Source organism: Nyctereutes procyonoides, unplaced genomic scaffold (assembly GCF_905146905.1).
Source record: "Nyctereutes procyonoides isolate TBG_1078 unplaced genomic scaffold, NYPRO_anot_genome, whole genome shotgun sequence".
Classification (NCBI taxonomy): domain Eukaryota; kingdom Metazoa; phylum Chordata; class Mammalia; order Carnivora; family Canidae; genus Nyctereutes; species Nyctereutes procyonoides.
The window spans coordinates 26,953,539-26,967,763 of record NW_026575049.1 but is presented as its reverse complement, the minus strand read 5'-3'; the positions used below and the strand labels follow the sequence as shown (position 1 = coordinate 26,967,763).

Here is a 14,225-nt window from a genome sequence, read left to right as displayed (position 1 = left end):
CTCATCCAAACTTCTAAAAGGGGTCCACGTTTGCTGTCTTCTCTTTCTCACCTCCTATTCGGTCTTCAGCCCACTGCAATCTGGCTTCCACACCCACGCTGCCACCACTGAAATTACCTCTTCCATGGTTACCGGTGACCTCCTGAAGGGCGGAATCCAACAGATCTTTATCTTGCTGGACCCATTCCCTCTGCTGGTGTAAGCCTGTCGACCACACCTGTCTTCATGAAATTCTCTACCCCAGAAATAGTGCCCACAGAACTCTTTACAATGCGGATTCTAGGGCCCCATGGCATCAGAATAGTGAAGGGCAGGAATCTGTTATTTTTCACAAGTGTCCCTGGTGCACAATCACAGTTGAGAGTCACTGCTTTATCGTCTGGGGCACCTCATTCTCTTGGATCTCCCCAAACATCTCTTCTTTCTGGCTTCTTTTTCCTTTACTCTCTTGTGCCCACCTTGACTCTATTTCCATCTTACCAAGGGTCTCAAATTTCTTCTTACCCTAGGTCACATCTTCATCGGCAAGAGTTTCCCTTGGTCACACTTCCTAGGATATTTACTGAAATTGAGGGCTGGTGCTTTGGAAAAGCCCCTCTGGTGATTCCAAACCCTCCCAGGGAGTTATGCCACCCCACACATATTTTGTTGAGAATTGCTGCCTTAAGCCATAGCCGTGTCCTTTGGGGATCTCATCTACTCCCACGGTTCCGTTGTCCAATGTCATAGATTCTGATGGTTCTTGTATTTCTCTTTCCCGATTGGGCTTCTTACTGGAGCTCCAGACCTAAATACCCAACTGCTCCTGGCTATCTCCGCCAGAATGTCACAGAAGCCCTTCAAAGTTAACGTGCCCCAATATGAATTGATCATCTCTTTCTTTTATTTTTTTAAAGATTTTGTTTATTTATTCATGACAGACACAGAGAGAGATAGAAGCAGGTTCCATGCAGGGAGCCCAATGTGGGACTCAATCCCGGGTCTCCAGGATCAGGCCCAGGGCCGAAGGTGGATGCCAAACCGCTGAGCCACCCGGGCTGCTCGATCATCTCTTTCCAACTCACTCCCCCTGTATCCTTCATCTCAATAAATGGCACCACCAAGTTGCTTCCATCAGAAACCAGAGAATCGTGTCTTTCATACTTACTGCCCCCTGCCATCGCCCACCTCAAGTCAATCTCAAGCCTCCTGATTCTGACTCCTAACTATGTCCTGATTACAGCCCCTCCTGGCTATCTTCACGGCACCACCATGTACCAGCACTATGATCCCATCTGTATTATTGAAAGGGACTTCCTAAAGGGACTCCCTGACTGCAGTCTTGGCCTTCTCCAATCCATCCTCCATGCCGCAGTCAACATGATGCTTCTAAAACCCAAATTTCACCATTGCGTTCCTGTCTTTAACAACTCCTTCCCTTTCTCCACAGTTCCCCATAACCTGTCAGGGGACATCAGATGTCATGACCCGCCATTTGAGGCTCCCCCATGGTGTGGCCCATGGGTGCCTCCATCTCTTCTTACTGCTCCTTCCCCAGTGTTCTGTACCCCAGCTACACCGGTTCTCATGGCTCTCCACACTTTCTAAGCTATTTCTCACCTTGCCTTTGCTCACATCCTCTTGGCTACATTCTCCCTCTGACCCTCCTTCTTTTGGCTATATGAGCCCATATACTTTTGGTCTAAGTTGTACTTCTTGAGATTCCATTGCTGGCAACCAGACCTCTGCGCTCCCATCTCTGGTGCCTACTCCTGTCATTGCTCTTCTTCATGGTTTACTTCTTTCTTCCCCTGTGAGCTCCTGGAGAGTAAGAACCTTGTCCTGATCATCTCTACAGCCCTGTGTTACACACAGTATCTAGCAGGGAGTAGGTGCTTAGTAAATGTTTCATGAATGGATGTATGAGTGAACGAATGGGGTGACAGGATCTCACCCTACTTATTCAGACTCAGCTCCTGTCAATCCTCAAGATTCAGCCAATATTCCAGCTACACTCTTTCCTGTGCTGCTCCTGCTCCTACTGTTTAACATGGCTGATGGGGGACACCTTGGAATCAGTTAGCAATTGGATCAGCTACGAGTAACAGAGTTTGGAAAAATAGTGACTTAAAACAACATAAATGTATTATCTTTTTTTAAAAGTAGGCTCCATGCCCAGTGTCGAACCCAATGTGGAGCGTGAACTCACAGCCCTGAGATCAAGACTTGGACGCTTAACTGACTGAGCCCCCTAGGCACCCCATAAGTTTATTACTTTAGTTCTGATATGGGTCTCACTGGGCTAACATCAAAGCGTCCCCAGGGCTGCATTCTTCCTGAGGCTATAGATGAGACTGGTTCTTTACCTTTTCCAACTTCTAGAGACTTTCCGTATTCCTCTTACCTGGCTCTTCAGCCTTCCTTTCACATCTAAGGGATCTTGTGATTACATTGGGTCTATCCAGATAATCCAGGTTAATCTCCTTATCTCCTAGTCATATGATTAGCAATCTTAATTCCATCTGCAATCTTATTTCCCCTTGCCATGTGATATAGCATATTCCCAGGTTCTGGGGATTAGGATATAGACGTCTGTGGCGGACCATTATTCTACCTCCTTTAGTCAGTTTGGGTAATTTTTTCACCATGTAATTGAAAAGAGTATCTATTCTGTAGTTGCTTTGTTAGGTCAAGTTTGTTAATATTATTTTGTTCACACTTTATTTTATTATTTATTTATTTTTAAATTTTTATTTATTTATGATAGTCACAGAAAGAGAGAGAGAGGCAGAGACACAGGCAGAGGGAGAAGCAGGCTCCACGCACCGGGAGCCCGATGTGGGATTCGATCCCGGGTCTCCAGGATCGCGCCCTGGGCCAAAGGCAGGCGCCAAACCGCTGCGCCACCCAGGGATCCCTGTTCACACTTTCTATACTCATACTGATTTTTTTTTGTGTACTAGCTTTATAAATTACTGAGAGAGGTGTGTTACAATTTCCCACTACAATTGTAGATTTGTCAAATTTTCCTTTTGGTTTTGTCTGTTTTTACTTTATATGTTATGAAGCTGTGTTAATACATGAATCCAAATTTGTGATTGTTATATCTTTCTAAGGGATTGATTCTTTATCATCATGGAATGTCTCTTTTATCTCTAGCAGTGCTTTTTATCTTAAAGACTAGTTTGAACTAAGTATTGCTACACCAACTTCCTTTGAATTAGTGTTGGCATGGTATATATTTTCCTATCTTTTAAATTTCAACCTGTCATATAACCAGTTTGACAATATTAATATTTTTATTGAATATTTCCCTTTTAATATTCAAGGTAATAACCCACTTACATTACATTTAGGTTTAAATCAGTCAACTTATTATTCATTTTCTGTGTATCCCACCCTTTTCATAATCCTTTTTCTTTCCTTTTTGAGCCTTCTTTTGAATTGTTTTAATTATTCTATTTTTTCTTCGATTGTAACTTGTTAGTTAAATATTCTTTTACAACCCTTTTAGTGATTACCCCAGGAAAATAAAATATTGACCCTAGGTGTATTAAAGTCTAATATAAAATTAACATTTTTACTACATCCAGGACAATGCAAGGAAATTAACACATTTTAACTGCATTTACCTCATCTCACCTGTAATTCCGTTGTTCTCATGAATTTTAAACCTCACAGGAGATAATTATTTTTGTTTTTGTTTTTTGATTGGTATTAACTTAGATTTATCCATATGCTTACCCTTCCTGATGTGAATTTCCATTCTTCCTTTCAGGGCCATTTTCCCTCTCCGTAAATGATTTCCTTTAGTCTGTCCTCTGAAGAACCTCTGTAGGTAACAAAAGCCATTGGCAATGAATATGCTCTTTTTTCTCTGTCTGAAAACATCTTTATGCCACATTTTTAAAGATTTATTTATCTATTTATTTATTTGAGAGATGGTGAGAGACAGTGCAGGGAAAAGTGCAGAAGGAGAGGGAAAGAAGCAGACTTTGCTAAGTGCAGAGCACAATGTGGGGTTCAATCTGACGACCCTGAGATCATGACCTGAGTTGAAATCAAGAGTCAGATCCTTAGCCAACTGAGGCATACAGGCACCCCTATGCCATCTTTATTTTTGAAGAGTTTTCAATGAATAGGGAATTCTATAAGGGTGGTTATTTCAACACTTTGAAGCTATCATCACTTTATTGTCCTCCTTTTTCCATTCCTTCTATTGAGAAGTTAATTGTTATTATGGCCATTGCTCCTTGGAAGGTAATGCATTTTTTTTTCTGTGGGTCTTGGAAAATTTTTCTTTTTGTCTTTGATTTTTGCAACTGTTTCACCATCAAAGTTCTAGTTGTAGTTTTCTTTGCATTTCTCATGCTTGGTGTTCCCTGATATTCTTAAATCTGTGGCTTCATGTCTTTCAACAGTTTTGGGCAAATCTTCAGATGTTATTTATTTAAATAGTCTCTCTGCCTTATTTAATTTCTCCCCTTCTGGGGCTCCTTACTTGCTAGAACTTTCCACAATGTCCCTTATTAATCTTATGCTTCCCCCACCCTTACTTTCTATTCTTTTCCCTCAGTTTTTACTCTGGCTCATTTCTTTTGAAATCTCTATTGATAGAGTTCACAATTCCTTCCTCAGATGCATCTGACCTGCTGTTAGACTTATTTATTGAGTTCATGAGTTCAGTTAATGTATTTTTCAGCTCTGGGATTTTCATTTCATTATTTTTCATAATTTACAGTTCTCTGTTGAAATTCTATTTTTCATCTAAATTCTTAAATATATTAACCATAATTATTTTCAGGTCTGTGTCTCACAACTCCACCATATGGATCTCCTAAAGAGATCTTTCCAAAATTATACTTTTAATTTTGAGATAATTATAGATTCACATTATGTTGTAAGAAGTAATACAGAGAGAGATCTTATGCCTCCTTTATCCACTTACCACCAATGGTAGCATCCTGCAAAACTATAGGATAATATCACAACCAGGATATTGACATGATACAATCTTACTCAGATTTCCAATTTTACTTTGTACTCGAGTGTGTGTATGTATTTAGTTCTGTGCAATTTTATCATATGCGTAGGTCTATTGGCCTTTAAACATGTTTCCCTCTTGATTTTTAGTCATTCAGTTTTGTTTCCAGATATGTCTGACGATGCCAAACTTGTGTAACAAAAATGTAATGTGAGTTTGGATGATGTTGTTATCCTTCCTCCAGAGAGAATTTACTTTTAGTTTTGGCAAGATGTTGGTGAAAGAGCAGACACCTTAATTCAGTCAGTGAATGAGAGGATTGGAAGCTGGGGTTCTGTCTTGGGAGGGCTGCAATATTTCCATTTTACCCTAATCTCAGAGTATAACCTCTTGGGGTCTTGCTGAAAGTCTGAGTTATTTACCTAGAGCCCCTTAACTTGACCTCCAATTTTTAGCTAGAATCTTTACCTCTATTTGTAATACAATTTCCTGGACCAATTAGCCATCTACTCAGCTACTGCTCTTTGCTCAGCTTAGGCATTTGTTATAAGTAGGCAGGTGCCTCAAGAAGAAAACTGTAGCTCCAAAGTCAGGTTCACCTCTGAACTTCAACAGAAACTCCATGGGATCTGGTTAAATCTCACCTCTCTTGATGCCTCTCTGATGCCTTCCTTGAATATTTCAGATGTTTGGTTTTTCTAATGGGAGAATTAATCTGCAATAGAAACCTCCTATATCAGCCTTTGTTTCTCAAACCAGTGTTTGATATCTCTGAGGGGTTAAGGGGAATCCAAAAATCATGATAATATAGTGCAGCGTTTGAGTGATTGTTCTGGCAGGATTAAAATCCCAGTGTTGCCACTTCCCAGATGGATAACCTTGGACAAGCACTTCATCTCTTTGTGCCTGTTTTCTAGCAGTACTTGTCCTCCAGGTCAAATAAACTAATATATGTCAAGTGATCAGAGCAGCGAATGTCTGGTACATAGTAAGGACTTAATATAGATCAGTTATTAGTATTCAGCAAATACATAATAAGCCCTACTCTGTCAGCTGCTGGATACACCCCATGGTGGAAAAGACAAATACAGTCCCTTCTCTCACGGGACCGACACTCTGGTGATCCATAATTAAAAGTCGGTAAACAAGATCATTACCAAAGAGAGGTACGTACTGTGGAAAGAGTTAAAGAGGATGATAGGGCAGTTGACTCCAGCAGGTGTAGGTCCAGGATGAGTCAGTAGGGCTCTGTTGCCAACTCTGGGGTCTTGGAGGAAAAGACCCAGTGAGTGGCAAAGAGTGACCAGGCAGTGATTTAAGGCTAAGGGGTCAGCAAAACATCTGCGATTGTTACATGACAAGATGAGACCTGACTGACAGGAAGGAGTAAGTCCCCTGAGAATTAGGGGAAGATGCCTGCTTTCTAGGCTGAGGGAACATGTGCAATCTCCCTTGATCTGGCATGCTTGGGGAACAGAGGGAGGCCTGCGTGTCCCAGAGCATAATGGAAGAAAGGGAGAGAGTTACTGCATGAGACCTGAGAGGTAGGCAAGGGATCAGATCACACGGGGCTTTGTAAATCAGGGTGAGCCTATGGATTTCATTCCAAGTGTACTGGCAAGCTTCAGAGAGTTTTATGAAGGGAAATGACAGTATATTTTAAACAATATTTTATTCAATTATTCGTGAGAGACACAGAGAGGGAGGCAGAGACAGAGAGAGAAGCAGGATCCCTGCCGGGAGCCCTATGTGGGACTCAATCCTAGGGCCCTGGGATGGTGACCTGAGCTGAAGGCAGATGCTCAACCACTGAGCCACCCAGGTGTCCCAAAAATGACAATATTTTTATTGCAATACGATCACTCTGGGTATTGTTTACAGAATGGATTTTGGGAGAAGCCATTGCAGGAGTACAATTGAGAGATGATACTTTGGACAGAGTGGTTGCAGACGTGGAGAGGAGTGAGCAGGCTGGAGACCCAACCCGTGTTAGTGGTGAGTCAGAAGATGCTTGAGCAAGAGAAAGAGGGGAGTCAATGATAATTCTTACCTTTCTGATTTGAACAACTGGTGGATGGTGGACCTATTTGTTAAGTAGAAGGCTGGGGCAGAAGTCAAGAAGGATCAGGAGTTTTGGATATATTAATTTTGAGGCTCCTATCAGGCAAGGATTCATTGGGTCATTGGTTTGAAAGTCATCAGATGATAGCTAAAGCCATGAGTCTAGATGAGATTTACTGGGGAGAGTATCTAAACAGAAAGAATAAAGAGATGTAAGACTGTGGCCTGGGCTACTGCAGATTTAGAGGCTGGGGAGATAAGGAGGAATCGGAAGGAGTCTGAGAAGGAGCAGCCAGTGAAGTAAAGCAGTGGTTCTCAAAGCATGGTCCAGGGACCAGCAGCCACAGCATCATCTAGCACTTGTTAGAAATGCTGAATGTTAGGCTGCACCTCAGCCCTGCTGTCTCAGACATGCCAGGGGTGAGGCCCAGGAATCTGTGCTTTTATTGCGCTATAGATGAAACCAGTGAAATGGAAGAAAAAATGGGGAAGGTTGTGTTTTGAAAGGCAAGAGAAGGAAATCTTAAGAGAGGGAAGGACTGGTTAACTCTGTGTCAGTGCTGATGGGAGCTCAGCTCAGATGAGTACAGAGGCCTGGCCATGAAGTTTCGTAACGGGGAGGTCACTGTTGGCCTTGACAAGTGTGATCTCGGTGAACTGTGGGTGCAGGAGTGGAGTGGGTGCTGAAGAGGGAGGGAATGAGAGGGAGGGAGTGGCCAAGACCATGGACCCCGTGTTCAGTAAAGGGTTAACTCAACCAGCTTAGGGTGCTCAAACCCTGCACATTCCAAAGAAAGGACTGGGCCTTTGATCAGTGGCTGGTAGATAACTTCTGAGCCCTTCAAATACCTTGCCTAATCAGGGTGTCTTTGCATACCTTGAAGGGTCATATCAGAGAATTTATGTTGACAAAGTGATTTATGGAAAACACCTGCTTCAGTTTGACCTCTGGATGTGGAGGCTGGAGAGTGAGTAGTTAAGGCTCATGCAGGTGCTTCATGCCTCTGTGACTGACTCCCAAGTACAAACCCTGGACACCAAGGCTCAGGTATGCTTCCCTGGATGTACCTTTTCTGTACAGGTGTCATACTTCACTGCTGGGAGAATGAAGCATTGTCAGTGGCACCCCCTCTCCCCTGGAGGGAACACCTGGAAGCTTGCTCCTGGGCTCTCCTGGACTCTGCTCAATGTGCCTTTTTCCCTCTGTTATCTATTCGCTTCAAGAAATCGTAATCATGAAAATAACAGCTTTTCTAAGTCCTGTGAGTCCTTCTAATGAATCATCAAACCTGAGGGTGGTCTTGGGGACCCTGACACACCTGCTTTTTCAAGAAATCTTACAATGATAGGAGCAAAGAAACAGTGAAGCCTAGAGGGGCATATTGGCTTGGGGTGGGGGGATTTGGTTTGAGGAGCTAGGAGGGCATAATTGCAAGCCTGTTCGAATGATAAAGTAGACAAGGGGAAGTTGGTAACTCAGGAGGGATGTTTTTGACTAGGTGAGGGGTATGGAGTCCAGTACACAAGGGCCTATGATAGGAGCAGGGATGGTTTGCTCTGAGTGGCAGGAGGACAGCCGGAGGATGTGCAGGTTTGTAGACAGGTATGGTGAGGTGATGATCATTTTGTTTCCTTAATGGGCTGTGGAGTAAGGTCACCCTTGAGGGTGTAGGAAGCGGGGTGGAGGGCACTAGGGGGTCTGAGGAGACAGAGGGTCTGGTGTTTAGCTATTTTGGAGAGCAAGCCCTCGCACAAGGAAAGTGCTAAGATTGCAGGGCAGGAAGAAATCCCCTTGGAGATCTCTGGCCCTGAATTTAAAAGGAGAGTCCACACACATCAGAGCCCAGTGCTTTTCTGCATCAGTGTTTGGCTGGGCAGGTGCTGGCATGAAGCAGGTGGATGGGGGGGATTAAACCAGGGTTGGACATTGCCAGCTGAGTGGGACAGAGGGAGAGAGGGTGTTTGTAAGTAAATCAGTGCAAGAGAGGATAAACAAAGTGTATCTGCCAGCTGCTTAATTTTGTTCCATGTTAAGTAATTAAAAGCAATATTTTAAAACAAATCTGGATTCATTTTGGAGAATGAAGAAAGCACACAAAGTTTTAGGATAACTCGGTAGACTTCAGATTTGATTTTCCTGTTTCAAGTGCTGCTTCCAGCTATACCCCTTGGTCTTCATGGGGTGAGTTCGCTTAGGTGGAAAGTTTGGGAAGCTTTGGAAAAATCTGGGAAGGCCTGTCCTACCGGCATGACTCCTTGACCCGACTGACCCCCTAGCATTACCCCCTAGCTGTCTGGGGACACCGTCCCACTATGAGCAGTAACAGTATTGGTGGAACAGGAGGGTGGAGGCCGTGTCCCTAAGATGGTGTGGACAGGGAGGGCTGAGGATTAGATCAAGACCTCCCAGGGGTAGGGTGGGTGCTGGAGCCGTTGGTGGGGGTGGCAGACCCTGACACTGTCAAAGAGTCTAGCCTAGAGGCCAAGCATGTCAAAGGGATCCAGGTAGACTGTGGAGCAGGGACAGGCTGAAATACAACAGAGTCCCTCCCTCTCTCCTTCCCTGTCTCTCTAGGGCCCAAGGGAGGCAACGCTCTGGGGGTCTAGGCAAGTGACTCAGGCAGATTGGGTCTCAGGGAACAAGTCAGGGACCTGGTTCCCAGAACTGGGGCACGAGGTGGGGATGGGGTGTTGGGAATGAGGCCAAAACCCAGTTATCAGAACTGGGACACTTTCCATGTGGGACTTGTGTTCTTTACATCTTTCCTGCATAAATCCCGGGCAACAGGGTATGTGTGCACCTGGGAGCTTGAGGAACTATCAGTTTGAGAGGCACAAGTGGGGAGGCTATGGAACACCAAGGCTGCACCTCCTGTCTTTGCCTATTGCCTTGCCCCAAGTAGCCATCCTCTTCCTGCCCGGCACCCCCCAGGAGAGCTCTACCCGTGCAAGAAGAGCCTCAGAGTAAACATCGTTTATTTTGAACATTCAAATATACAAAAACAATAAAGTAACAAAACCCTGGACATATCTCATACACATACACACATACACACACATGTTGCATCTCATGTCACTTTATGTACAAAATTGGGCGGGGGGGGTGGGTCACCATTAGGGTGCACTAATTTCACAGTGTCAGACAGCTGCATGTGCTCACTCACTGCTCAGCCTGGGCCCACACGAGCCCCTTCCCTACCCAGCAGGGGTGAGGTGGGGTTGGGGATGGCAGGCAGCTGGGACAGAGGGGAAGAGAATAATCCCATATTTGGGAGGGACTCCTTCCCCAGGGGTCAGGGCAGGGTGCTAGAAAATGTAGAGGAGCAGGGACCCAGTTCTTGTGGTGGGTAGGGACTACTGTGTTGTGGAGAGTCAGATCAGGTCTCTGGGTGTCCCAGCTGGGTGGCTGCAAGGGCCACTCACCCTCCTGGGGCCTCGGCATCATCTATATAATGAGGCTTGGGCCTCTTGAAGAAACTTTTCTGCCCAACTGTGGTCCTAGGTCATGCATGATTGTGGCAAGGTGATCTGTCCCCTCAGGATGTTGATTTAGGGGCAAAACACACCACAAAGGGGGGGGTGGTGGAATCTGGCAGATTAGAGCTGTGAAGCACCTGGCACAGGGCTTGACTCAAAGCAGAAGTTTGAGAAATATCATTTCCCCCTTCCCTGCCTGGGACTCTTGAGTGACCATCCAGCTTCCTCTTCCCTTTTAGTTCTCCTGGAAACTCTAGCCAGCTGGAGAAGGGCTGAGGCGATGGGCACACTGTAGAGACAGAGGTTCCCTGAAGGGGCTGAGACCTCTCCCACGGCTTCACCCAAGGGGGCCCTGGCCTTGGGGCCAGCCCATCCCAGGCCTCTTCCTCCATCACAAACCGTGTGAGGGCAGTGAATGAGGTCAAGCACATCTCTTTAGGGCAAAACCCACCAGGAACAATGATGCTCAAGTTCTACTCCATAGAGAGTTGGGGTGCCTATCCCTTCGGTCCTGGCTATAACCTGCCTTGGTTTGAAGTCTGGACTCCATCACCTGCCAGCTGATTAACACTGTAGGTTACTTAACCTCTCTGTGCCCCAGTTCCCTTCCTAGGATAACGGGGCTAAAAACAATCCCAGTTTATAACTGTGTTGTGAGGATAAATGAGATGATGCCTGTGAGGTGCTCAGCACAGTGCCTGACACTTAAAAAAAGATGTAACAGGCCCCAGCATCACTGTTAGCCAGAGCAGCTCAGGGACACTAGTGAGCACCATTTCTAGCTCCTCTTTCCACGTCTTCTTGGCCATGCCCAGGAGCAGCTGAACAAGATCAAAGCGGGGGGTCCATACAGCAGGCATTCGGCAAAGGTGAAGAATGATCAATGGATGAAGGAAGGGGGTGGGGGCTTTGGGGCTTTCACCTTCTTGGAATGGAAATGGGCACCTAGGCCACTCACCAATGGCCCAGACTCACAGCCTGCACCTCAACACCTCTAATTTGTTCCTGTTCCCTCTGGAGGGCTGTCCAGAGTGACTCAGCAGGGACCAAGGTCAGATGTCTCATTATCACCATGACAAAGCATGAAGGACTTGGGATGATGCCTCTGGGTGGGCTCAAGTTCTGTTCCGTTCCTCCTAAGGCCCCTTCTTTTCCCCAAGGCCTCTACAAAAGCTGCTTCCTTAAAACCAATAAGGGAAATCCAATAAAGCCCAGGGTCCCCGAAATCTAAGTTCCGAATGCTGCTGTCACCCCAGCAACAGCATATGTCATTAAGAGCCGCTTGACCCAGCGCTTGGGCTGATGTCATTGACTGTTACCAGGGCAACCTTGATCTCAGCAGGTTCTGGCTGAAGCACGCCATCACTTCTTCTAGGGGGAGTTGGGCCTGCGGTGCTGAATGGTCTGTTTGTGCTCTTGAAATGGCAACAAGGATCTGGGGGCTGGAAGCAACAAGTCTTGGAGAAGCCTCCATGGCAATGGGCCCCACAGCCTGCAGCTCTTGAATCATGCCTCGGGTTAAGTGGTTGGGGAACGGGGAGTGGGGACAGGGAATGGAAAGCAGGGCAAAAGGCACCAGTACCTTCTCAAGTCAGGTAGCCTGCAGCTGCTCAGACACCTGGTAGGTGACTGACAGAAGGGATACCTGCTTTCCATTCCTGCCAGAGTGCCTGGGGATCACCCCTTCCCCCCCCCCCCACTTCCTGGAGGGAGCTGGATGCCAAGATGTTTGTGTGTTTCATAAAGGAAGATGTTCATGTTGGAAAGCATTCTGACCTCTTTCAAACGTCCATCCTCTCAGGTGCAGGCTGGACTCAAAGACATTCATGGGCAGGCAGTACGGTGTAGGGTAGAAGGGCACTGAAGAGGGTGTCAGAAGCCCTGGGTTCTAGTCCTGGTTCTGCCACATTGTGCTGCGTGACCCTGTGCAAGTCACTTGACCTCTCGGAGCTCTTCTCCATCTATACAAGCAAGAGTCAGCCTGGGTGGCTTTCCTCAGCTTTTACATTCTTCTACTGTCTCGGGGGCGCTGGCAAGGACTCAGGTAGGGGAGCTAGAAGCCACCAGTCCTCTCCAATGGGCAAGGGTGCAGGCTGGAGGGCGATCCAGAAAAGGTGGTTTTTACAATCTGTGCATGAAGTCGGTCTGCTTTGGCCCTTGCCCTTGCCCCTGACTCTCTGGAGGAGCTGCTGACCCTGACCCATGCCCAGCCAGAGCCCATCTGCTGCCTACTCTCACCATCTGTGCCTGCTATGTCCCCTGGTTCCTGGGCAACTTCAGGCTTGCCCCGCCCTAGCCACTTGGAATCAGACCATATCACGTTTCATCTCTCAGAAATGACCAAAGCAAAGGCGTCAGCTTACAAATGAGGAAGGCAGGCCAGAGAGGGCAGAGACTTACAGAAGGCCACACAGCAGGTTAGCAGCAGGGCTGGCTAGGAACCGTGGGCTCTTTCTCAGCCAGTGCTCTATACACCACTCCGTGCTTCTCCCCTCTTCACCCACTCAGTTCCTTCCTTCCTTCCCCAGAGGCTGCAGGGCCATGCAGAGGGATTAGGTCATGTGGCTCTGCCATAACCTGGGTCCCCTGGGCACATGCCTCTGTCACAAGCTGCTCCTAGCCCAGGCCCTGTCCTGGGTGTGGAGGAGGAGAGGTGACCTGCCAGTTAGCACACATGTGCATGGATACAAGGGGTGACTGTGGCCTTCTGGCCTCCCAGGGTCCTGGTCCCTCAGGCTGGAGCCGGGAAGGGGATATTCTGGAAATTGAGGTGGGGGTAGGCCAGGCATGGAACCAACATTCAAACCACTGCATACAAAGAAACAAGGAAAGAGGAAGGAGAGAGAGGGTGCAGGAGGCTCCATCAAGATGTCCTTCACTGGCAACTGGTGGAAAGATGGAGGATGGGTGATTCTGAGTCTCCCTATGTCTCGGTCATCCCCTTCTCAGCTGGGAGCACAGTTCTAGAGCTTGCTGTGGCTCTGAAGGGGAAGGGGCCGGGCCTGTTGCATGGGGGACAGGAGGGCAGACAGCCACGCCTGCCACTGAGATAGTAGGTCCTGCCCCCCATACACAACTCCACGAGACATGCTGTTGAGATTACTGGATTCAGACGTGGTTGATGGGCCAGGGTGGGTGGGGGTAAGAGACAGCTCCAGTGTAATGCCAAGAGGGTGGACAGTGCTGTGGGCACTGCTACCACCCCCAACCAAACCCTAGACTCACCCCAGGCTTGACCTGTGGGCTTGAGCTGCTTGTCCCTATCCAAGTGGTGTTAGGGGACAGCCATTGCAGGGTAGGGCATTCTGGAGGTGTGGGTATAGGTGGGGAAACAGGAGGCCTGGCCAGGAACAGGGCAGGAGGGAAGGCCAGTGGGTAGGTAGGCTGAGGAGGGAACATGTGCCCCCACTGTAAGGTCCCCAAAATGGCAGGCAAGGGAGGGACCCTGGATGAAGTAGCCCCTCATGCCTTGGCCCTTCCCTTGCAGACATCAAAGGTGGCCTTTTTTGCACCCCCGAAGGCTTCCACCAGCTTGTCTTCCCAGGGGAGGACGTTGCCCAGCAGTGGCCCGGTACAGTTGGCAATGCCCAAGACCTGGGCAGGTGTCAGGGCGTGGTCCCACAGGTTAAACTGGGCGATGTCACCCACGAAGGCCTGGGTGGCATCAAACCGGCCACCCAGGGTGTCCTAGGCCAAGAGAGTGGCAGAGAAAGGAGAGAGAGAG

At 47.3% G+C, this 14,225-nt stretch overlaps 1 protein-coding gene across 1 annotated transcript in view; it reads right to left on the bottom strand.

The window, feature by feature from the left end:
• Window positions 1-9,982: 9,982 nt before the first annotated feature.
• NPTXR (neuronal pentraxin receptor) overlaps window positions 9,983-14,225 on the bottom strand; it is a 42,158-nt gene continuing 37,915 nt past the window's right edge. The window contains exon 6 of the mRNA XM_055329424.1: window positions 9,983-14,188. Within this exon, the coding sequence (XP_055185399.1) occupies window positions 13,964-14,188 (225 nt within the window). The 3' untranslated portion in view covers window positions 9,983-13,963. The remainder of the gene's footprint in view (window positions 14,189-14,225) is intronic.